At 40.5% G+C, this 24,975-nt stretch overlaps 3 protein-coding genes across 3 annotated transcripts; 2 read left to right on the top strand and 1 right to left on the bottom strand.

The window, feature by feature from the left end:
* Positions 1-74: 74 nt before the first annotated feature.
* On the top strand, positions 75-3,128 carry LOC129759698 (DNA ligase 4-like). The gene is made up of 2 exons (XM_055757212.1): positions 75-362; positions 434-3,128. Exons 1-2 carry the CDS (start codon positions 177-179, stop codon positions 3,083-3,085), a joined length of 2,838 nt encoding a protein of 945 aa, XP_055613187.1. The 5' UTR covers positions 75-176; the 3' UTR covers positions 3,086-3,128.
* A 1,673-nt stretch (positions 3,129-4,801) lies between these two features.
* Positions 4,802-6,617, bottom strand: LOC129759700 (BTB/POZ domain-containing protein KCTD9). The gene is made up of 3 exons (XM_055757214.1): positions 5,758-6,617; positions 5,306-5,695; positions 4,802-5,243 (listed from the first exon to the last, which is right to left on the bottom strand). Exons 1-3 carry the CDS (start codon positions 6,406-6,408, stop codon positions 5,127-5,129), a joined length of 1,158 nt encoding a protein of 385 aa, XP_055613189.1. The 5' UTR covers positions 6,409-6,617; the 3' UTR covers positions 4,802-5,126.
* Positions 6,618-8,280: 1,663 nt separating this feature from the next.
* On the top strand, positions 8,281-19,385 carry LOC129759699 (uncharacterized). The gene is made up of 6 exons (XM_055757213.1): positions 8,281-8,473; positions 8,733-8,865; positions 10,192-10,353; positions 10,971-11,177; positions 11,355-11,721; positions 14,190-19,385. The coding sequence occupies exons 2-6, from the start codon at positions 8,793-8,795 to the stop codon at positions 14,974-14,976; spliced, it is 1,596 nt and encodes a 531-aa protein (XP_055613188.1). The 5' UTR covers positions 8,281-8,473; positions 8,733-8,792; the 3' UTR covers positions 14,977-19,385.
* The last annotated feature ends 5,590 nt before the right edge of the window (positions 19,386-24,975 follow it).

The raw sequence follows: 24,975 nt of genomic DNA, 5'->3' as shown, positions 1-24,975 counted from the left end.
ACACACATGAAAACGTAGCGGTGCGGTGTTTTCCATTTAAAGGGACGTCAATCAGCTGTTTTCGTTGTGGGTGGAAGAAGAAAACGCGGGAAACAAATAAGAAAACCGCGAGCACAAATCAGGATCGAACCTGTTCGGTTAACTGAAGCATAGAACTGCCAAGTTTCCAGCGAAGGATGTCCTCGACGGAACCGGTTCAGTGCATCTCGCAGCACGTGAAGTTTGCCGAAATCAGTGCGATCCTGGAGAAGCTGAAAAGCGCGACGGGCCCGGCCAGCCGGAAGGATGACATCCTGCGCCGATACTTCGACTCGTTCGAACAGTTCCGCCGAGAGTTCCGACAAAAGCATGGGGACAATGTGGTATGTTGATTAAAGTTAAAGTTTTTAAAATGATAATCAAATCAACTGATATTTTCTTTTTATTTATTAAGAAATCAAGCATATTTCCGGTACTGCGTCTCCTGGTGCCGGCATCGGATCGGGAAAGAGAGTCGTACGGAATACGAATCAAATCGCTGAAGGACCTGTACATCAAAGTGCTGGGCATCAGCGAAAGTAGTATTGAGGCGAAAAAGCTGTCCGGTTTCGATGAGTCGGGAAACTTTTTCGGTGGCAGTTCCGGATCGTCGGATTTCGCCGAACGAGTGTTCACCCTGATGCGGGGTCGTTGTCCGCAGGAATGCCGTGTGACCGTTTGGGATGTTAACGAGCGACTGGATGCCATTGGGGAGCACTATCGGAACGGTCGGAAGGGCAAAATCCTGGACGAGTTGATTCGTATGGTCGAAGGAATGACCCAGTTGGACCAGAAATGGTTGATACGGATTATATTGAAAAATCTTCGGTTGGGGATGACCAAGCAGAAGTTGTTAGGATTGTACCACCCCAAAGCTAGTCAGTTGTTTGATCGCTTCAGCAATCTTTCGAAGGTTTGTGAAGTTGTGGAAAGCGGTGAAGTTTCGGATGAAGCGGAAGTACCGACGAAGAAACTGGCGATCCAGATTTTTCATCCGGTTAAAGCTATGCTGTGTCAAAGGGTAGACCTCAGGGCGGTAGATGAAATGCTGCAGAAGGAAGAATTTTGGCTCGAAACAAAAATGGACGGAGAACGCTTTCAAATTCATAAGGAAGGACAAATATTTAAGTACTTTTCCCGAAACAGTTACGAGTACAGTCACGTTTTTGGAGAAAACCCTAATCATTCCGGATCGACTCTTACACCGTACATTTCCAGTCTGATAGAACCAAGTGTGCAGAGCATCATTCTTGATGGGGAAATGATGGTTTTCGACAAGACCGATTTAGCTTACAGGGACAAAAGTGAGAACACTGACGTCAAAGCGCTGAAATCCGATAATCCAAACTTGAGGCCATGCTTCTGCGTTTACGACATTTTATTTCTCAACGGAAGGTCACTTATCGGAATACCGTACGCCGAACGAATTCGGCTGCTGAAAACAGCAATCAAGGAAAAGATCGGCGTTTTGGTGAGCTGCAGGCGGATCAAGGTGAATGATTCGGACCACTTGGTAGACCTGCTAAACGAAGCCATCGATGCCCGCCAGGAGGGAGTGGTCATCAAGAAACAGGACTCCGTCTACAGCCCCAACGAACGGAACGCCGGATGGTATAAAATAAAACCGGACTACATCGACAATCTGGTTTCGGATTTCGATCTGCTGATAATAGGTGGTTTCTACAACTACAAGCGCACCTTCGTAAACACTTTCCTAGTTGGGGTACTGGAAAAGAGACTAGCCAATGATGATGAACAACCCACCTACCTAGGCGTCACTAAAGTTGGCATCGGACTGTCCCTCGAACAGTGGAAACAGCTAAACAATTCGCTTCGACCGCACTGGCAAGAGGTTGTCCGCCGCAAGGAAGGTCGTTCGACGATTGCCGAAGAACCTCCCGGAGTTCGTTGGGGCCAAACGGCACCCGATGTTTGGATATCGGGGTCCAATTCGATTGTTCTACAACTGAAAGGTTCGGAACTGGTCAGAAGTTCGTCCTTTGCTACGGCCTATACCATACGGTTTCCAAGAATTACAGCCATAAGAAGCGATAAGGGACACTTGGATGTTTGTACCAAGGAGGAGTTCGATCAACTGTGTTCCTCCAACTCTAAGGTGGCGAAGCTAGCAAAAAGGCACATAACGTCTGCCGATCTACTTCCGAGTTCTACCAGCACTCGTGGCAAGCGGAAGAAAATTTCGCCACTAAATTTAAAGCGTAATAAGCCAATTTTGCCTGAAATCGGAATAACCGTAACAGAAGATCAACCACCGATAGACCACATTTGTGAGGGTCTCGATTTTTGTGTGTTAACCAGCGTCAAAGATTTTCCGGCAGTTCCGGATCTCGAAAGATTGGTTCGCCGCCACGGGGGTCGTCCGGTGAAAAACCCGGGACCCAAAACCTATGCCGTTATTGTAGGTGATCGATCCTTTTTGGCCGATCGCATTATCAACAGTGGACTATACAATGTGGCCAGTGTTCGTTGGCTTTTGGAAGCGCTGTCCGGTGATCAACCGAAAGATCGTCTGATTGAGTTCAAACCAAACGATATGCTAGCGATGACAGTGGATCTGCGACGGAAGTTGATTGATCGGTTCGATCGGTTTGGAGATTCGCTTACCGAGAAAATTGTTGACCAAGATGACTTGAAACAACTGCTCAAGCAGATTAGTCTCAATGGAGCCCAACTTTCGGTTGGTGAGATACGAGACGGTCAGCGGGAGATACTGGGCCCAAGTTCAACATTTCGGATTTTCAGAGGCTCGGTAGGAATATTGTACGAGGACAATTTGCGGGAAGATCTCGACCGGTACCGGGCTAAGTTTGCAATGCTCAGATTCGTCAGAGAAGGAGGTCAGTGGCTGAAGGATGCCAAGGATCGAGGCGTTTCTCATGTGTTTGTTGCCCAGGGAAAGCATTTGGAAAAGGATCAACTCAAGCAATGGGTAGATAGTTTGACGAAGGGTAGAATTTTGGCGCCCGTTGTTGTCAAACTGGAATGGATCGGCCACTGTCTTCAGAGAAGACAAGCATGTGATGAACAAACGTTCAACGTATTGTAGATGTAACTCAGGTTGATAATATGTATGTGGTTTAAGCAGTTGTACGATGAATATTTTATTAATTTGTTGATAATAAAGTTAACATTTAATTTGCTCATAGTTTTACTTTCATGTATCTTCGACATTTTTTAAACTGCGAGTGACAAAGCCGCCGTTCGTTCTTCACCTTTCACATAAAAGGAGTACGAGAGCATTTTTCAAATAATATCACGCCTACGAATAGGTTTTTTTTTTTTTTTTTTTTTAGTTGGTAACCACAGGTGGTAAATCCCGGTTTACGGATTGTATTCCAAGGCACGGCGAGCCACCGCGTCCCCCCAGTTTGCTACTCTGGGTCCATGGGTACAATGGGAAGACTCATGATATACTCCGTGTATACCCCCTACTCCCTAAACTCCGCCTGGGGCCGCAGACCTGGTTCCCACCTCGAACTGTTTGGTACACTATGCTTCAATAGTGGGAGGTCTATTCGCGCTAACGCGCTCAAAGGCAATACTCATTAACGAGACCACTTTCAGCAAAACCTCTCATCCTTACGACTCGACGCCTGAACTCTCCTCTAACGACTTGAGAACCGACATCTCCTCGCAATGACTCGAGATTCCCACACAAACCTCTCCTCTTCGCGACTTGAGGCCTGATCTCTCCTCTAACGACTTGAGATCCGACCCCTCCTCGCATCGACTCGAGGTTTACCTCTCCTCTGCACGATTCAAGGCCCGATCTCTCCTCTAACGACTTGAAATCTGACCTCTCCTCGTAATGACTCGAGGTGACCACTTGTACCCCTCCTCTTGTTGGTAAGGGGCCTGATCCCTCCTCTTACGACTCGGGACCCGACCTCTTATCATAAAGACTCGGGGTTTACCACACAAACCTCTCCGCCTGAAGGTTTGAGGCCTGACCTCTCCTCTTCCGACTCGAAGCCCGACCTCTTATCTTCAGGGTTCGAAGTTTGCCACCTTGCCCGTCGTGTGCCAGATCGAGAGCAGCTTATCCTAGACTCGCGCCTGTCACGGCACACGCGCGGGACTTAACGCAACGACGAATAGGTTTAGATAGTTTTGAACATAGCCCTCCATGAACCTTCTTTACCATATAGATTAAGGGTAGATGTATAAGAGATATTCTTGTGTGAAATTTGTACAGGAGCAAAAAAGGAAAATGGATTTGTTTATCTTATTTGTTCCATCAGTGTGAGCATGAAATTCTCCTCTTGAAAAATTCTCCTTAACATTTGTTTAAAACTTTGTCGATCTCGACATCCGGGTAAAAACAGCCTATACGCGATACTCGAGCGTAAATTTCAGACAAGAAGCAATGAAATTTACTGTACATTCGCTCGAAGCTTTGTTTACATTTTTTCTCATTTTTACCTTTATTCTATTCATTGGTAACGACTACAGTCGAGGCTTCTAACATAAGCAGAGATTCGCCTCGACGATCTCACGATTCATGCATGTGAAAAAATGTAAACACGATACTCGAGTATGAATTCGGCTCAGGCAGATAAAAGCAGTAGCTCAGAAAGTTACCAACGATAACATGCGCATCATTTAAAGCCTTCGACACCACACATATTTGGATGTTTAAACGAGGATGTTGGAAGAAAAACGAGAATGCTAACAAAAACTCTTACAGTGTTTCAAAATTTAGCCACCTAAAGGAAATTCGAAGAAATTGCTAGCCCATTTCAAAACCAGGGGCGACGTTCCTTGTAATAATTTATTAAGATTGGCGCTCGATTCTAGAGCCTGTGTGTAAGCTACGTCGTCATTGACATATCCATGTAGTAGTTACCATTTAGATTAGATTAACATAAGTCAATTTATTGCAATTCGGAAACCCTGATCCAGCCGCGATTCTTGACACTTTCCTTTAATTTCTAGCGCTATTAGTCGTTATAAGTTAATGTTAGAGTTTTTAAACTTTTCTACTTCGATTTTCGTATATGTTCACATCATTTATGTAAGTGTTATCAATAGTAAATCGTTAATTCTTACCACGTTTCGCCTAGCTGTCCTGAGCTTGTAACGTTCGTTTAACGGACAGCTTGAGACATGTGAAGCGGAGTTAACATCAGCTCCAATTGGGCATCTTTGAAGTTCGCTCCGCGCAGATTTGCCTCCTGCAAATCGCTACCGGATAAATTGCATCTCTGAAAATGAAAACCAAATCGTTAGGATTATTACATTATTAAACTAGTTGTTTGAAACAAACCTCCAAATCAGCACCAGCCAAAACCGCCGCCCTAAGGTTGCAGTTCTTAAGATTGGCGTTCCGCAGATTGGCTACCCGCAGGTTGACTCCGGTCATATTGCTATTCTCCAGACAAGCACCCTTAAGATTGACGCCCTCCAGGTTGCTACGCACTCCGGAAGGATCCTCGAAGTTGCAACCCTGAAGATTGGCGCCTTCCATGTTGGCGCAAAGCCCTTTCACCGACAGCAACTGGGCTCCCTCGAGATTGGCATGGCTGAGATCGGCCCGCTCCAGGCAGCAAAAGTTGAGGTTGGCAAGCGAAAGGTTGCAACCCCGCAGGCAAGCGTACTTAAAGTTGATGTGGCGCAAGTCCAACTTCCTTAGGTCTGCGCCCGCTAAATTGACACCCTGTTCAAAAATAAAACGAAAGATAAGTTCAATTCATCAGATTAAACAATGCTAAGACAAACCTGAAACCTCAACTCAGTCATGTGGCTGGTTTTGATCAGGGCACTGATCACATCCCGCCGGGTAAGCGGCATATCCTCAACGTTTGTTGCTTGCTGCTGCTGCACCAGACTTTCCAGCTGCGGGATCAGTCCTTCGATGCCGAAAAATTTCGCTTCCTCCAGGATTCCTTCCAAGCTTAAGTGGGCGTCGTAAATCAGCTGCCCATGTCGCAGATAGTTCAGTAACGGTTCGAAATACTGTGAACTCCTGTCGATCAGATACGCACCGCGCCCATCCTTGTCGCTTGGAGCCATCACAATCTGATTGCCCGGGTAGCCATCGGCATCCTCTTGCTCCTGATGGTGTGCAAACATTCGGGCCAGCATGCTGTGTGGTTCTTTGTTTATCAGGGTGCTTAGGGTGGTGGTAAAAACCTTACCACCGACGTTCAGGCTGATCCATTTGGACGAAACCAATGACGAGGATTGTCCGGCGGAAGTACGTTGAGCATTATTTGTTGAGCCTGAAGCTTTCTGGACACTGCTGGCGTCGGACACCATAGCAGTGCTTGTCGAGGGCATCCGCCCATCACAGTCGGGAGCGGAAGATGTTGATGCTCTCGATGGTGATCCACTGCTGCTGTTGCTGGTGTTGATTTTCCTAGTACTCATAACTCTGCTACGGATTATTCGTGGTTTCACAGTCCAATTATCCAACTAGCAGCGTGGAGTAAATTGCACAAAAACTAGAAAAACTCGTAACTCGTCGGAACTTGTAAAATGTATCCGTTTTGGACAGAAATCCGTGTATTTTTCACAACTTTTTTTCTGTACCAAAATTTGAATGATTAATTTGTGAAAATTGGTAACTTTGTTTACATTTTTCCGAATTGGTAACGATTACAGTAGAGGCCCGATATTTTTAAATGTTCAGCCCGCTGTACACTTTTTGTTGAGAGGAGTACACTCTCAGCGAAGAAAATGCGCTTTTAACAAACATTCAAACAAACAAACACATTTACTCAAAATAATGTGTTAATGCTCATTTTGCACAACGTAGCAAAGTAAAATCCCTTTCAGGACGTTCCGTCATGCTTAACTGCTCATATTTTTTTAAATTTCTTTCCTACAAATAGTCAAACTAATTGGGATTTCTTACTTCTTTCATATTTTGTGATAAAAGCCGATTTTATTCGCTCGATTATTTGTCACTTTTGTAGATTTTGTAATCTTTTATTTTTTGGACTTTTTATTTGTTTGTAATTTTTCAAATTTTTTTATGTTTGTCTTTCATGTCATTTTTGTATGTTTTTTTTAAATTCTTTTCATTCTTGAAAATTTTGTCATTTTTGTAATGTTTGTCATTTTTTTTCATTTTTGTTATTTGTATTTTTTTGTAATCTTTGTCATTTTTATTGTTATTAATTTTTTTCAATTTTGTCATTTTTTTTATCTGAAAGTCTCTCTAAGAGTAATTGTATTCGTGGTCCAAACACCTGGTTTAGACCCAAATTCCGACCAAAATAACGGCACTGGTGGTCAATTAGACCAGGTTAATCTCAACTTTTTTTTTAGAATTGGCATAAGGATTTAACCAAAACTGATGAGATTTGGATCCAATTTGACGGAGTTCTGAACCCCATTTTTTTTCACTGAATTGGATCTAATTTCTTTGGTCCAATTCTTGTTTTAATTTAAACGCGAGAATAGACCACGGACCATCGAGCATATCGATTGGTCATGTGAGGACCATCTAGCCGAAAGAGCGGATTCATTGGACTCCATCCGGGCCCGAGGAAAACCGCCCTACACCCCTGTAAGAGATGTATTAGCTGCGATAGACGGTCTATCATAGACCTTGATAACATGTTCGAAATCTCTTCTTAAAAGCTATCCTCTATCTATAAACAATCCTTTACTATTTTCCCTATATCTATTCTAGTTCTGAACAATGAATTGTAAATACAAAAAATATCTGACTTTGGTACCTTAAAACCTTCGGTATGAGCCGTTTCAAATAAACGAATTAAAAAAAATAAACCACGGATACAGGTGCTCTTATAAGACAAAAAAATAAAATTATTTTTCTGCGTGTATTAAGTTTTCGTTGGTGTAACCCGACCTGAACCATCCGAACCGATCGGAAACCGGAACTGTCAAAGATGGCTTCGCGGCCGCGGAAAAGCGGAAGTGCGAATGTGACGCGCTGACTCCACCGCTCTCGGGTTCAGCGTTGCCAGATTTCAAACTTTTCAAATCCGGAGGTTTGGCGAAAAAAGAAAAAAACGTTCTGAGTTTGAACTTGAAGACCTTTGTTCTGGTTGTCAGGAAGAACCTTTGTTTATTTGTATAATTCCCTGAAAATTTTTAATAATTCGTAGGGAATTCATTTCTTTCGGATTCCGTAACAATTTTACGGTAAGTACAGGAAATGCTGAAAATCCGTATTTTTCGAACATCGACCCGTAGAGTCGTTGAACTGCTCACAATCCGTAAATCTGGCAACGCTGCTTGGGTTCGCTGATTTGAGATTCGGAAGCCAACATTTTTTCATTCGCGTTTTGTCAGCAGTTGAACCAACCTCGTTGCGTGCACTTGTGGACTAATTAATCGTGATTTTTTTTACTACCCATTATTATCTGGTGAATAACCAGGGCGAGGAATTGAAACGAAAATCTATCGAACAGGAGTTCGAGATCGAAGTTTTGGCTTTGCTATTAGCACTCGTGTTATAAAGGTAAGGATTAATGGGAAAGTTTCGCTTTTTGGTTAGGGAATTTTCAGATTTCGAGTTTTCTGGGTCGCTTGCTTTGATGATGCATCATTCTTTCGGATGGTTCTAGAGAGAGCGGCGAAGTGAAAGGGATGTATGAATGTGTATGGGCCGTGACGCCCCACTGGGTTGGAGTGAGACGGCGTGCATTTTTCTTGGGCGAATCATCGTAATATGCGGAATTGTAATTTGCGTTTGATTTAAATCTGGATTTTATTTGCAGGCTGCATCACCAGAGATTTAGCCAGATAAACCGTTAGGATCTTCCTGTTACATTTTCGAAATGGCAACAGAAACCGAAACAACCCAACAGGAGGCGCCGGCGGCCGAGACGGAGGCGACTCCAGTCGAAAAACGTGAGTATGGTCCCGAGTCACGCAATTTGCATGCGGCACACAGTAGTTTGTCTCCGATTGACAGTTACGTTCTTCGATGCAAAATCTAGTAGAGCTGACTGGTGAAATCATCTTTATTTTCAAACACGTCCGTTTTGTTTATTTTTGAGATTTTATTTGGATGATATATCTGTACCAACATGTGAAAAGGATCTATCTCCAAAAGTAAACAAAAACCAATTTCAGTACCTCATGATAGGCCAACATTTGCACTACTTAACGGTAAAACCCTTTTCAGAAAATATTATTCCGTTACATTAAAAACTCAATTTGAGTAAAGGATCTATAAACATTCTCAAACCAGAACTGCCATCACGTTAATATACACCCTTTACTCTGGAAAATTTTTTCGCTACTACTCCGGAAACAAACTCAAAATAATCAATTTGACTCTTTATTGAACATAAAAACATAGTTACAAATAAATTCGAGCTTATAACTATAGCTAAAAATAAGAAAATAGCAAAGGGTGTATAAACAGGTTAGACAAAATATTACGTGAGAAAGGTTCTATCTGCGATAGCGCGTTGTTTTTTCATGAAAATTGATATTCCTCTATTCTAACACATAGTTCTCTGTTATCTGCTTCTAAACATCGTTTGTCTTGCATAAAAAGCAAAAATTTCAAGTGATTTTTAATTAAGGATTTAAAATAGATTTTATTTTATTCAAACGCATTTTCTTGATATGCCATATATGGAGATTGATCTTTTTTATGTGTTGGTAAAGATTTAACACTTTATTCAACATAAAAACATAGTTGCAAATGAACGCGAGCTTAAAACTGAAGCTAGAAATGAGAAAATAGCAGAGGGTGTATAAACAAGGGAGACAAAATATTAAGTGAGCTAGGTTCTATCTACGATAGCGCGTTGTTTTTTCATGAAAATTGATATCCCTCTATTCTAACATGTAGGGGATGCTTCTAAAATTCGTTTGTCTTTCATATAAAGTAAAAATTTCAAGTGATTTTTAATTAGCGATTTAAAATAGGTTGTATTTTTTTCAAACGCGTTTTTCTCGATTCGCCATATATGGAGATACATCCTTTTCACGTGTTGGTACAGATATTGTACCTGCTAATGGCGGATTGGTTACTCGATTGTAAAGTCGACGCCCTCTAGGGATGATGTCAGAGCAGAGTATTTTACGCTGAGCAAGCGAATTCTCCAACCCGTTGGCTACTAGTTTTCTCTTGAATTTTCACAAAAATACCTTCGTCAAAAATGCGTATACTTTCGGCTTCCTATTTTTATCGTGTTTTTTTTTCTCTCGAATCATCCACAGCCGTCACCAAGCGGACACTCCGACTGGATGTGTGGCGCAAAGTGCGGGAACTGAAGCTGGCCACTTCGATTCCCTTCACGCCGTACAACAAAATTCCCAGCTTTAAGGGATCGGATAAGGCAGCCGAGCTCCTGGCCGGAACGGAAGAATTCCAGAAAGCAAGTAAGTTGAAGATTTACAGTTATCCCCTTTTCAGATGCTAGTTAATAATAAAATTATTTCAATGTTATATTTTCTTTAATTCAGTTTTACCTTAAGAGTTGAGTTTTTTCCATTACGTTTGATTCCCGCTTTAATTTATTTTTTGAAATTTTCTTATCCTCGGGATCAATCGTTTTTTGGCTTGAGTTGTAGCTCAAAAGCTGCAGTTTTTTGTTTTCCTGAAGAAACAAGTTTTCATAACTATAGAATATCTTAATTGTTTCAATACTAATTTGAACAAATCAATTTTTAATACATTTTCGTTTCTAAATTCATTGTTTTCTTTTTCGAAAAATTTGTCTCAAGACAATTTTGCCTATTTTAAACGGCAGACGACTGACGAATTTCTCAACTGCTATTAATTAGCTTATATGGGTCATACAATCGCATCGCGCTTGACAAATAAAACATCTTATCATTCGTAAATATAGCTGACTAATTCCGATGGTCACTGCTAAGATAAGAACAAAAGTCAAGTATTGTTTAACGTTTAAAAAATAGAGATAAGCGTCGGGAGAAAAAAAAATAGAACATCCTGTCGATTTTGTTGTTAACCTTTTCTTAATTTCCGCTTACAGAATCTGTTAAGGTCAACATCGACCTGTCCCAAGAACAGATCAAGCTCGAGGTCCTGAAGGCCAAGAAAACTCTGTTCATCCCATCGACGCACCGTTCGGCCAGCGTTTATGCCAAAATCAAACCATGCAACCTGGAGGAGATGGATGCCGATCGCCAGAAGCGACTCATCAAGCTGAAAGATGGCGAGGACACGTTTGATGAAATTGGTAAGTTTGGGATTGTGCTTTGCTCCTCCGTGTAACGCTGATAACACACAGTCGGTGGTGAAAGTAAACAAGCGTTGATGTTTTTCTTACCGGTGCCGGGCCGAAAGGTCATCGGCTGATTAGCGTCTGGTTGGGTACGTGTTATTTGAATGCTTTCTTTCTTTTTCCTCCGCACAGATATCAACAACGTTGAGCCACTGGACATTGTTGTGGTGGGCTCCTGCGTGGTTTCCCGGGAGGGTCACCGCATCGGCAAGGGCAATGGATACGTGGATTTGGACATCGGCATCCTGACCGAGCTGGGCATCATCACCAAAGACACGCTGATCGTGACGACGGTTCATGACAGCCAGGTGGTCGATACTCTTCCCGGGGAGCTGTTCCAGCCGTTCGATCTGGCCCTGGACATGATCGTAACACCGACGGAGGTAATCCGTACCAAGACCAAGTTGCCGCGGCCGACCGGCATCCACTGGGGACTGTTGTCTTCCCGGCGGATAGAGATCGTGCCGGTGCTGAAGGCAATCAAGGAACGGGAGGAAAAGTAAGTTCTGCTTGAAACTTTTCAGGTATTAGAAAAGGGGCGGCATGATTCCCAAACAAACAGGGAATCTTCTGTCAATCTTTTATGTAACGTTCCAATTTTAGTATATGTCCAAACAAAAACTGTACGAGAAATCTGGAAATGCTGTAACCCGTGATTGAAATCTTCGCCCATTTCCTCATCAGAGGCATTCAAAAAACACGCTTTGAGGCTTCGCATAGCAATACAGGAGACGATATATCTACATTCATTCAAACCTTCCCACATGAGTAGGATCTGTTCCGAGAGAACACTTCGTTTGCGGCCCCGAACGAACTCTTTCAACATTCGTTTGCTACACGATGCTGGAGAGAACGAGGCATACATACTCATGATGTCAAGCTGAGGCGACAAGCAACGCAACACGTTTACCCGACAAACCAGCTCTCATTTGATCTCCATGGAAAAAGCGCAGACAATGCTGAGCGCATTGGAAAGTGCGACAAAACTGATGCCAGGGTGTTTTGTAGCGCGACAAGTAGGAAATCCAATGGGAATATTGTTTTTTTTCTCGTTTTTAAACAGTGATTTCGGGTTTTAACCACAATAATTCGAAGATCCGTCCAAATTTGTGATAATAAACTAAAAAATATCTGAATCGACAGAAAATTTTCATAAATTCTTGATTCCCGCAAAAAAAACCAGGAATTTTGTCGGTTCAAATTTCGGCATTCTTGCTATCCGAGCATGATCTGATAAGTTTTTGATGGTTCCCGAAAGAAAGGAGACGATTCAAAGCATTATCAGATGTAGAGAAGTGATGGTTTGTAGGGAATTTCAAAGCGACATGTCGCGCCAGCATGACATCCCAATGCGTTGCATTGCAATTCTTGTTGGAACGTAGAACCCAAAGCGTTGCTTGTCGCCTCAGCTTGACATCAGCCTAAAAGATCACCAAGTATCAAGATAGTCGGCCCGTTGTTTTTTGAACAAATCTTTGGCGCCACCTACACAATGTTCATGGTGCTGCCGCTCTGCGAGATGGGATCCAAGCTTTGCAGCTTTCAACACAAGCCTTTCGTTTGGTTTTTCGGATTCATTGCCGAATGTATATTGCTTCGTGAAGCTGGGCCATGTTGAGAGCGTTTGCATCATCGGTTTTGTCGTTTTCGCTGCCTCAAAGCAATCTTTGGTTTCGAGTAAAGCGTTGAACGAGAGAAGGTTGTTCCATTCACACTCAACTGAATACAATCACTGGATGTAACAGACATTCGCAAACTTTCGCTTTCGCTTTAATGCTTTTCATCTATCGCTTCTAGCCGGATTGTATACTATGAACAGTAGTGGATCCAGTTTACATCCTTATGGCACTGGTATCGTAAGCAGTCCATTGTTTATTTAAGGCTTAAGCGCCAATTGCCCGACGCATCGGGCTCGATTTTTCATCCTTATTCTCGTTTAAGGCGTATCTGACTTTCGTTCGAACGGATACTTTTGAACGAATTCAAAAAAGGTATTCTTGTTTTTGTGCGAACACGATATGTTCAATTTTGGTGTTGCCTGATAACTTCGAAATTGTTGGGCAACAACCTGGTTGAAAATGACAGTTTCAAATATAAATATTGGAATAAAAATTTGTACTCTCGTGTCTTGTGGATCTAGGCGCGCTCATCCGGTGAGTTTCGGAAAAAAAAATTGTTTAAAAAGAACGTCAGCAGTCGCCGGGGCTAAAACGTAAGACCTGGTAATTCCGATGAATGCACTATTCATTGTATTTGAGACCTGGGTCTTGAGACTTTCTAACAGAGACTCCTTTTTTATTTGGTTACCTATGTGGTAGATTCTGCAACGCGAACCGCAGCCCGAGGTACGGGGATCAACTGTATCCCCTAATGTGCTAATCTGGGTCTATCGGTATAATGGGTCGACTCACGTTTACCAAAGTCCATCTTTGACCTCTGACATAGATTAAAAGGGAACTGCTCTAAACAATTGAGCCGCCTGAGGGGCCTTGCTCGTGCTAATGCGCTTCGCGACAATCAACGTTGCCACATTTTGATCGGTATTATCAGTGTATCTTATTCTCACCCCTAAAAGTCTCAATATAACAGAAAGAGATACACTGATGAGACTGATCAAAATGTGGCATCGTTGGCGACAATACTTTTCCATTTTCGGCTTAGTCAAATCTAATCTCTCTCTCAGGTCTCAGGACTTAGGTCTCGAACCTCAAGTCCATGGCCTCATGTTTAAGGTCTCAGATCTTAGGCTTCATGTCTCAGATCCTAGGTTTTTCGTCTTTTCTGTCTCAGGGCTGACCCAGGCTCAACTTCATAAATTTCATACGGATTTTAGAATTACCGAAGTTTTTATACGATTTGTTTTGCAAATGATACATATCCCCCGAGCAAGTAATAACCGGAATTATGTTAACTTTTCTGATCTTGAGAAATCCTAACGGAAATCTTTTCCTCCTCTTTTCCTCTTAGAGCCGGCAAGACGATCGAACTGAAGGACGAAGACACCGACGTGGAATCGTACACCAAGAAAGCCAAACAGCGCCGTATGGTGCGAGGACAGAACCGTCGCCGTCGTCGCTCCGAGAAGCAAAACGGCGAGAGCCACGACGATGGGGCAGAGAAAACCGACGGCGAAACCGGTGGTGATGGCGAGCGAAGGGAGGGTGGCGGTCGGGGCCACCGTAGACCACGGTTCCGCAAGGGACCTCGCCGGGGGGACAAGGACGTCGGTGAGTCGGGAGCCGAAAAGTCTGAAGGCGAAGGTGGATACAGCGAGAAGGAGGGTGGCGATGGCAAAAAACAGAATCGCCGTCGACGGCTGCCGAGAAACGGCGAAAAGGGTGAACGACGCAAGCCGAGCGGACGCGTCGATCGGGATCTGTGCATTCGAGTATCGAACATTACCCGATCGCTGCGAATCAAAGATCTCAAAAAAGAACTGCGGGCACGAAACTGCAATCCCATCTTCATCACCTGGAATGGATACCACGGAAAATGCTTCTTGCATTTCGCTAAGAATCCGGAGCTGGGAGATGAGCAAGCTGGAGCCAACTTGTTGCAGCAGTTGGAAAATTTGGTATTGACGGTGAATCATCGCGAGAAGGAAGGCGGTGGTTCGCAGGAAGTGACCCTCAAGTGTGAGATCATGAAACGCAAGGAGGGTGGAGGAGAAGGTGGCGGAGATGAACCGGCCGTAACCAATGGAACCGTGCTGGAGGGAAGTCGTATCGAAACGACTGACGTGACGGCCGTCTAAGTCGACACGCTAACACAGAATGTCCGAATATCGGTGAGAACTACCGGTTCGCTAGCGGTCTTTTCGGGAAGGCTCTTGAACGGTGTGTTCCAATCGTCGTGTGACCAACGCGTCGTGGTCAACAAAATCTCTTTAAAAATATTGTCGTCAGTCCCTAAATGTACAAAACAATCAAAAGGAAGTTGTTTCTGAAGGAGATTTCGCCTACGCTATTGTGAATTTTTAAGAAGGTCGCCATCGTCGATTAGGTTAGGAGAGTCTGAAGAAGAAAAATTAAGGAATCGGTTCCCTGGGGCAGCGCAGATGGAACTACTTCTACGTTACTAAGCCGCAAATCCAATCTGCCACCTTCGGGGGAACCTTTCGAAAAACAAAAAAAAAACCTCGTTAGAGTAACGAACGAACCCTCCAACATTGTTTGAACCCAATTCATAAGTGTAATTTTGCACCCCAGGTTCCACTTTCTGCCGAACGAATTTTGGAACTAATATGAGCAAGCCAGCGCGCGGTGTTGCAAGGACACACCAAGCAATCGGATGCTAGAATTTTTGTACCGTGGAACATTGAGAATCCTTTATAAATGCCACACACTGTACCTGTCGGCCTTCGGTGCTCGAATTTTTTGTTTTCATAGAAAGATACAAGTTGCGAAGTTTTACAACGTTATGGTGTACACGCTTCGGACAGTTGAGGGTGCTACCATTGATTACTTCGTTACTTTTGGAAGTAAATGGCGCCGATTTGCCCGAGAAGATCGCATCGAGGGCTGCCAGATGTCTCCAGAAAAAGGGTTTCGGTGAAAGTTGATGAACGATGCGACAGTTGTTATTTCTTTTTCTTTGTTATATTAGTATTGTTCTGCTGGCACACAAACAAAAACCCAAGTACATAAACACAGAAACATTTTCAAAAGCAAAAAATAACTACAAGTAACCGAAGATTAACAGAGATTATTTATTTAGCATTAGTAAGTGAAGAAAAAAACGGGACCGCGCCTCGACCGTTTGATAACAAAGAATGAATTCTCAAGAGATATTGTTAGGTTTTGGGTTTCAATGGTTAGTTTTCAATTTATTATTTTGTCTAAACGAGAGTGTCGTTCAAAAAGGAAAGCAATTCCATGGGAGCGCAAATTTGACTACGTTTTTTTTTATTCAAATGTGGAAAACTGTTATTTATCTGAAGAGAGAAAAAGCAAACCAAACATTTATAAGGCTTCTTAAATTTTTGTACACAACAACATACCATGTGAAACGGTAAAATTACAGAATGCAATCCATAATACATCTCTACTTTTGTTGATTGAGAATGAAATGGAATAAATTCATACTCTTACAAAAATCAGTGAAATAACTTAATTTTTTTCGAGCAGAGATAAAAAAATAGTTGAGATGGAAACATACCTATATTGAGAATGTTTACATGATATTCAGTTTTATTAGGCAAATATTGTTGAGGAGAGGTGCACATAACGAAAGAGCGGCGACATTTTCTTCTTGGCTACTGACGGTGAAAAAAAAATTGCGGTACAAAATATACGTTAAACGGACGCGTTGGAGCAAAAGTGGCATCTGATGGCAAACTTTGAAAATGAAATCGATGCCAACGTGTACTTGATATGAAAAATAAAAGCAGTTCAAATTAAAATTTTTGTTCAAACAACTGATTTGAGGATGACGATAGATCAAAATGCATAAACAAATGATAATCGTGTAACATTGTTAAAAGAAAACTAAATGAAGAAATGACGGAATATGTGAGTTGCCGAGCGTACCTTTTTGTGCAGAGAATGTGCAAGAGCGCTGCGACCGAATATAATACAATAAGCAAATATGAAAGATTTTTCAATCACTGAACGGCAACAGAAAAAAAACTCTGATTTAAAATGCCCTTACTAGGGTATATAGATTTTTGTGGTTTCTAATTGCGAAGAAACTTACCGGAGTCCCCCAATGAGACATGATTCTTGTAAGAAGAAACGAGAGCTAATAGAAATAACAGCGAGATTTTGGAATTGAAAAACACGACGACAATTTACATTCTGCAAACAATAACAGCTTAGCAAAGCAAAATCTAATAATTAGTTTATGGTTGAAAAGTTAGGTAAGGATATCGTGACTGGAAAAACTCCCAAGAGGAACATTAATATCGAAGGAGAAAATGCCGCAAGAAATCTGGACGAATGAAAGCAAATAATTGATAAGATGAGTGACACAACGAAACTTCGTCCAGTTTTCTAATCGGCTGGGTAGTTCCCGACCTGGGAGACCAACAGTTTCAGTCTATTCTAGATTCTAGGGATTAACAGCTCGGATTCGATTGGTCTTGGATAAATGGCAAAAAAAAATCGTCGATCCGAGTGGAAACCAATTTTACCTTATATTATTCACTCCAATCAACCTAAATGCGATTGATTTTGTACCTTTTCCCCTTTGGAATATTCAGAAGCTAAATTAAATTATACGTAGTCCAACAATGATCGTAAGCTAGGATATAAGAGAGCAAATTTAAGTGTTAGCATAACTGCATGTGAAAATTGACTCTAACACTAGTGCAAACTCTTCATCAGCAAAACGTGGAAAAAAGCGGAATAAGCGCCCCGCTGTTAACAAAGTATAATATGCAACAGATAGTGTGAGCTTAGACGCTTTATCCAATTTTCTTGATCAAGTTAAAAAATTTCAATGCAGAGACAAAAATTATTCTCAAGCAACATTTGAACTAAAATGGGAAACCGAAATCAACGCTACTGACAAAGCAAAGAAAGGTTTTCTTCATTACAAGACTATAGGGTAAGATCTAAAGGGCAAAGAGCCGATTAACAAACAAGAATAATTAAATAAACAGATACACAAAAACATGGTAATCAGAGAATAATGAGTGTTTTGAAATGTAGACTTGCGCAAAATTGCACCCACTTATCTCTCACAGGTAAACACGTACACAAAGATGTATAGAAGAACAAAAAGTTTGACAAAAAAAAAACGCGTGCAATGAGAAAACTCACTGTCATAAGAATACAGACGAAGACATGCGAAAAAAAATCGCCGAAAATTGGGTCCGAGTCGAAAAATGTCCAACAATTCCGCTCGGTCCCATAACAAAAAATAAACCGTGTGTCAAAGTTTTCTTTTAACAAGAGAAAATCAAAAAGTTTTTCTTGTTTTTACTCATCCAGCAGCAAGCTGTATCAAAGAGTCTACTAATTGAATTAATTAAGGGCACAAACCCGCACAGGGTGTGACCTCTGATTGACAAAAGTATATCCTATTTAGTCTCACTAACAAATCACTAACACTGAAAGCAAAATCGTATTACACCTTTTACCTTTGAAAAGAAAAAAAAATTAACGAACTCAAATGAAAGTACACATTCGGTGCTGAAAAACGCGCAAGAATGTGACTGCAGTTTTGAACTACGCAATAACAGACAAAAGGCGAAAGTAACAATACAAAAATGCAACGGAAAGTTGACACAGTAGATTAAAAAGCAAAAACGAAAACATACAGAAGAAAATGCATGCCCCCCAATGTGGAAAGAAGGTAGAAATATAACTACATTCGTGAACGTGCTGCGAGTCGCGCGATGCTTAAATTAGGCCGTAAAATTTGATAATTAATAGTCGATCAAAATGGTTTGGTTTTCCAAAAAATTGCTTTGAAAAATCCTTCATTCTTGGGAAAGTAATGGTTTTTTTTGTAATTTGAAACAGCAAATTCGAGGATATTCGTTCATCCAACCATTTTCCATCCGTTATTCGTTCAAATATTTAAATTCGACGTTCAAATTAGCAGGTTTTGTTTCGGTTCCTATGCAGAACATTTTTCTGAGCGGTTAAGACCAGGCGCAAAGAAATATGGCAAAGAGAAATCAAATTGAAGAAAACAAATGAACAAGCAAAAATCAACTCTAAACGAGTACACAACAAAACTAAGAAACCACGCCCAGGGATTAAACATAAACGAAGAACAACAACAAACAAAAACTTAACGTTAAAAGCTAACACACAAATCTGAATCGATAGTAATAATTGCATTTGTTTTTTGTTTCTTGGTCTATTTAGAAATGTTTTCACTCCCGTTTTTATGAGAAATCCTCAGAAATAGTAAAACCGAAAAAAATAACGGATTCGATAACCAAGGGAATGGTAGGAACAAGCCGAAACCAATATGGAAACAAAACGAAACCATAGGAAATAGAAATACAGGTTTGAGACAACGATGGGGTTAATGTCTGAGTACATACTCAAAGATTAACAAAGATACATATGAATGGACCCTAGAAATTGGTTCACCAAACCAACTGTATTGAGTTTGTATATCTATTTTCACTGGATTGATTGTTTGTATGAATAAAACATGAGTAAATGAACAATAACAATTTTGAATAAAAAATTTTTACGCCTACAATATGAGTGTTACCAGTTTATTACATCCGAAAAAAAGTTAGATGATGAATAAGGCCAACCGTCAATCAGAATCAAGCTCTTTTTAGTGAACGCTACTTATTCAAATTTTTACCTTGCTTTTTTGAAATCAGGACATTATTTTGCTTCAAACCCTCTTGAACCACTCTAATACGACACAACTGCTGTATATACTGTGGTAATCGGCGGGCTTCCTTGCCTACTTTCAGGCGTTTAAATCACCAGACCAGACGGTCAGAAAATTTAGCGCAAACCGTCTTCTACGAACAACTAGCATGACGATGACACGTTGCATGGCTGCGGTTTCTCTTGCTTTTCGAATACTGACTGGGTAGGTCGATATGCAAATTCCCTTTAGCGACAGACAACTCTCCTTGCAATTAACGTTCGTAACGCAAAAACTAATAAATAAAACAAACACGGTGGGGCCGAGCTCATCCAATAATAAGCGAACTTTCGTTTGGCGCTCTCGATGGTACCAATTACCTTGCCGCCAATAAACGCCTCCATCCGGGAGTTTCATATTCTGAACTCTCAATCACTGGACACAGGATGAGATCATCATCGTCGCATCATGCCAATCTACGGTGATACAAAATGTAGCTCCTTTTTTGATTTTTTTCTTTACAAATGGAAAGTGAAAATGAAATTCAACAAGTGGTTTCAATAACATTATAGGAGTTTTATCATAAAATAGGCATCGTGATGATTACTTACCTTTAAAAATCTGCATTTTAACAACAAATTGAGAAATTTCATACATGACGTCAACGACAGTAAAAAGCTTTGTTTGACAGTCAAACAAACGACCATATCCACCCACAAATTTTGCCCCATCTGGCGCTGTCGAGAAGAAACCTTGAACGTGGTTTAAACATTCAGCGGGGAGAACAACTCGAATCGTCTCGATCGTTTCGTGAACAGTCGCCAACGTTTGGCCCCATGCATGGCAGGGGATCGATTTTGCACACCACTCAAGCGCGAGGGAAGGGATTTTAAATGTTAAAATGCTTCCCCGTTTTCATATGAGTGGCTTTATACATATACACAAGGAGCAGAAAGTTTCTCCGCTTTAGGGGACCGAATTGGGATAAATCTGAAGACATAAGGTAGGGTACGATCACATGTGACTTAACTTTTTTGCAAACTTCGTCTCTTTCGGATCTTTCGTTTGTGCTCGCTCATTTTTTTTGTGTCAGTTCCATTTTAATGGTTTGCTGGCCTTATTTATATGTCGTTAGTTTGACGATCGCGAAAAGCTTTCACGATTGTTGTTCTTTTTGCTGAGATCTTGCCTTATGTAAAGAACGAACCGTCAGGTTAGAGATTTACAATGTCGATCCCGGTTTATTTTTGTTTTTATTTCCTCAGGAGTAATTTGAATCAACTACATGGCGATTAAACTGTGGAAGATATGTCTTAGGAAAATAATAATGTTGAACAATTAATCAAAATGTGGGTTTCGTTAAGTTTTAAGTAAATCAGCTTCTTATACGAAATGTGTTTATATCTGAGCAACATTGCTGTTTAAGGAATAAATTATTGGTTTCATTAAGATATAAATTTTTAAGAATGAATTTATAGCATACTATAAAAGGTTACACAGATTGTAGCTTGTATTTTTGTTGAATGAGATGGATGAACTTGAGAAACACGAAGAAAAAGCGATGAATGAGCAAATGAGACTTGAGAGAACAAGAGAGAGCTGACAGAAGAGACTGATGAATGAACTTATGTCGATGATTCTGTAAACCAAATTTGAGGAAGAAAGGTGCATTTCTCTGTCGCGAATTCGAATAGCGTGTGAAGTGGGATAAAATGAAAATTTTAAAAGAACTAGGCGTGAATTTGAAAAGTTACTACAATGGCGCAGTTTACGCTCCCAATGGTGAGTAATATGGTTGTATATGATTGGTCACGAGAAAAGTTTTAATTGTTCAAAATGGAGTCGAATTTCGAAGGATGTTCATTCATTCAGTAATGATTTGCTCCTACAGTGTTGCCATCGGGAATTATTTGTAATTTGCTGGGTTTTGAAATGTATAAAGGCTATATTTTAGAGATGTCAAAAGAATGATATAGGTACGTGAAAAAAATTGATTTGCTGGCTATGTTCACAAAATATTTTAAATGACGGGTTTCCTCTATTTGTTGTGAATAATATAAACGTAGATTTAACAATCAATTCAACTTACATGGAAACTTGACTAGTCATACAGACTACAATGTATGACGATAAGAAAAATGCAAACCGATATTAGATGTATTGCTAAAACCTACTATTTTATATTTTATGTTGAATGTACATATGACTTCTAGTGATAACTAAATAAATAAATAATTCTACAAAAAAAAAAAAAGATTTTGCGATGTCATAGAAGTTACTGCATTCAAATAGTGGACTTAAATCAATATTTCAACGATGAAAAACATAAGAGAGTGTTGAACGAGAAGCTCATATTGGAAATGTTGACGAGAAGTTTATATTGATAATTTGCAACAGGCTATGAACTAGAAGATGGAACTCTGAAATGATGAATAATGGCGTATTTTTTTTTGATTCCGGATTTGGCTCTAGAACCGTCAGAATAAAAAAACGAGTTTCGGGTTTCGAGTTATTCCATACGTAGGTGTGCGTGAGAACGAGCGCAATGTTTACATGCAGCTGTCATTTTGTTCTCCCTTCTGGATATCTTCATTCGGTTCTTCACATCCGGATTGCCTTTTTTCGTGTCCGGATTGCACTGGACAGCAGATAGTACGATTTTGCTTGGCTGAGAGGTTCAAAATCGCGGCAATAATCATTTTCCCGTTCATTATTTCAACTGTTTTGCTATCAGCCAAAAACAGCTGTTTAATGTTTTGACAACAATGTTGAGAGTATTGGTGAACTTCTCGCAAAACTGACTTTCTTCTCAGGGCGACTCCGTCCGTTTTTCGAGCGAACCTAGGTTGCCTCTCGAGCAATAAATGAGCACGATGACAGCAGTTAGAGCGAACCTAGGTTGCCTCTAGTTTGCCTCCAGGTGAAAAAAAATACGGTATAACGTTCGAAATGTGAATGTGACGATCGATAGAATACGATTTGTATGACGGCTTGCGACAGGTCAAGTCCCGTTTAGTTTGTGCGAGATGACGCAAGCTAAATGAGTTGAATCTCAGAAATATTGATTATTGTTTCGAAATGTGAAAGACGGCTTCCGTACCCTAAGTTGCAATGGGTTAACGGCTGCGGTGTGTATGTTTGTGAAAATGATGGATCAACCCATCATTTTCCTGACAGTGTCGTTACACACAATCTTGTTAAACATGGTGTCATAATATGGCCTAAATTAGAAGAGGAGCTGAACATCTTTATTTAGTTTAAATTCAGCAGTAGGTTCAAAGATGTCTATTTTTTTTTTTCATGATCCATGTTGATAAGATGAATGGGAGTTGAAACACTTGCCCTCCTTTCCGCAGAACAATCGCAACATTTGGTAGTGAAAGTATCACAATTTACCATAATAAAAGTTGATACTTTCAATAGGGCATAATTCGTTTGGTTAGGTAGTTAGATGGTTTAGTCTTGTAGAATTAAAAATAGAGAAAACGTGTGAAAAGTATTACGATGTTAGGTAAAGGTTATGGTATTCGCCTCCCCAATGCTCTAGTAAGTGTGTATTTGCGGTTTATGAATTTCGTTGGCTTATTCTTAAATCAAGCATTTTACAAGAACTATAGGCTCATTGGATGGGAATGCTGTTGTTGGAAAATGTTATATTTCATTTGGTAAGACGTTTTTTTTTTGCTTTTTATTTAATTATTCATTTTTAGCAAATCTTTACGTTTTTCGGTTTATGGAAGTATATATTAGAATGTACGGTTTTGAAGAATAACAATGAGTAGGTAGTCCTAATTACTGATTTCGGGCATTTTACAATAGGCATGCGGTATATTTTAATAGAACCCCTATGTAGATTTTTTTTTTAAATTATGATGGATTTTAACATTCAACTATGTGAGGTAGGTAGGGTAGGGCGTTGCTCAAACGGTAAGATGTGCTCTTATATCCATATTCTGGTAAATTTTCATGATTTTGTGATGTTGTGATAGGAATAAGGTAGCTTACTTCTACTATTAATTTGAGCTAGAATTTTTATTAGTTTGAAATAGGCTTGCTCCAAAAAGCAAAACAAACTCTCACATCCATATTTTGGTAAAATAGTATGATTAGCAATGAAATTTAAAAACTCTAAAAAGAAAAACAAAAATTTCAAAATTTAGAAAATAAAAGGCAAAAAATTAGGGAAAAACAGCAAATAACACTTCAATTACTTCATGCAAGAACTAATTCCTTCCTTTATATTTCTCTTTCCTCTCCTTTTCTCTTTCTTTTATTTTCATATACCCCTGCGCATACGATTCGGAGTCATATGATGACTGGACCCCGAGACAACTATCACGAAACCCATCACACATACCAGTGGAATTGGGGCGGAGACACGAAGCAGACGTTCAACAGACGACGACGAAGGAAGGAAAAACATATAAGATAAGTTAAAATGATTCCTTTAATAACACAAAAATTAAATGTAGTTAGATGCGTGGGGAGTATGTAGAGGCCAGTCTCGAACCCGCCCATGTCCTTCCTCCAACTGGTATCGGGAGGGGTTGGTTTATTATCTTGAACTGCATTTTATCCATATTCCATGGATATAATGAAGTGTTTGATGGTTTAACCAACGTCTCAAGATCGCTTACTATTCTACGCTGCCTTCTCTAAACTTTAAATTTTCTTCTCCAAACTATTCTAATTTTCATTTCCAGCGTCAGCTCCCCGAGCTATTTAAACGCCATAAAAAAAAAAAAAAATGTGAAAGACGGCTTGCGAAAGGTCAAGCCCAAATATAGTTGTGCGACAGGTCACAATATGAAATATCATCAAAAGACGGCTTGCGACAGGTCAAGCCCCGTTTAGTTTGTGCGAGAGGTCGCAAACTAAATGAGATGAAATTAAGAAATGTTGATTATTGTTTGAAATGTAAACATCATGATCGATAAAAGATGGCTTGCGAGAGGTCAAGCCCAACTAAAATTGTGCGACAGGTCACAATATAAAGTATCATTAAAAGATGGCTTGTGACAGGTCAAGTCCCATTTAGTTTGTGCGAGAGGTCGCAAACTAAATAGTGATTATTGTTTTGAAATGATTAAATCGATCAATAAAAGACGGCTTGCGAGAGGTCGAGCTCAAATAAAGTTGTGCGACAGGTCGCAATATGAAAAGACGGCTTGCGACAGGTCAAGTCCCGTTAAGGTTGTGCGAGAGTTCATAACACAAATAAGATGAAATTAAGAAATGTGAATAATGTTTTGTTAATAGATGTGATGATTGATAACTAACGGTTAGGTAAAAGTCCAGTCCAAATCGCATTGTGCCACAGTCCAGAATAAAACAATTATTGAAATGTTGAATGTGACGAACGATAAACGCTGAAAACTAACTTGACATCACGTATTGATTACAGAAAATCATTGTTAAAAAAAAATGGATTGTTTAATGTTTAAAAGTTAATGGTTTTTCTTAGAAA

This window comes from Uranotaenia lowii, unplaced genomic scaffold (genome assembly GCF_029784155.1).
Source record: "Uranotaenia lowii strain MFRU-FL unplaced genomic scaffold, ASM2978415v1 HiC_scaffold_249, whole genome shotgun sequence".
NCBI lineage: Eukaryota > Metazoa > Arthropoda > Insecta > Diptera > Culicidae > Uranotaenia > Uranotaenia lowii.
This window is presented reverse-complemented; position numbering and strand designations above follow the sequence as displayed.

Bases quoted from the DNA above. Each gene is read 5' to 3' on its own strand.
- LOC129759698 (XM_055757212.1), top strand. From the start codon at position 177: ATGTCCTCGACGGAACCGGTTCAGTGCATCTCGCAGCACGTGAAGTTT. The intron at 363-433 runs GTATGTTGATTA...TTATTTATTAAG, and splicing joins AAAAGCATGGGGACAATGTG to AAATCAAGCATATTTCCGGT.
- LOC129759700 (XM_055757214.1), bottom strand. From the start codon at position 6,408: ATGAGTACTAGGAAAATCAACACCAGCAACAGCAGCAGTGGATCACCA. The intron at 5,696-5,757 runs GTTTGTCTTAGC...ATTTTTGAACAG, and splicing joins TGACTGAGTTGAGGTTTCAG to GGTGTCAATTTAGCGGGCGC. The intron at 5,244-5,305 runs GTTTGTTTCAAA...TTTCATTTTCAG, and splicing joins TGGCTGGTGCTGATTTGGAG to AGATGCAATTTATCCGGTAG.
- LOC129759699 (XM_055757213.1), top strand. From the start codon at position 8,793: ATGGCAACAGAAACCGAAACAACCCAACAGGAGGCGCCGGCGGCCGAG. The intron at 8,866-10,191 runs GTGAGTATGGTC...AATCATCCACAG, and splicing joins GGCGACTCCAGTCGAAAAAC to CCGTCACCAAGCGGACACTC. The intron at 11,722-14,189 runs GTAAGTTCTGCT...TTTTCCTCTTAG, and splicing joins ATCAAGGAACGGGAGGAAAA to AGCCGGCAAGACGATCGAAC.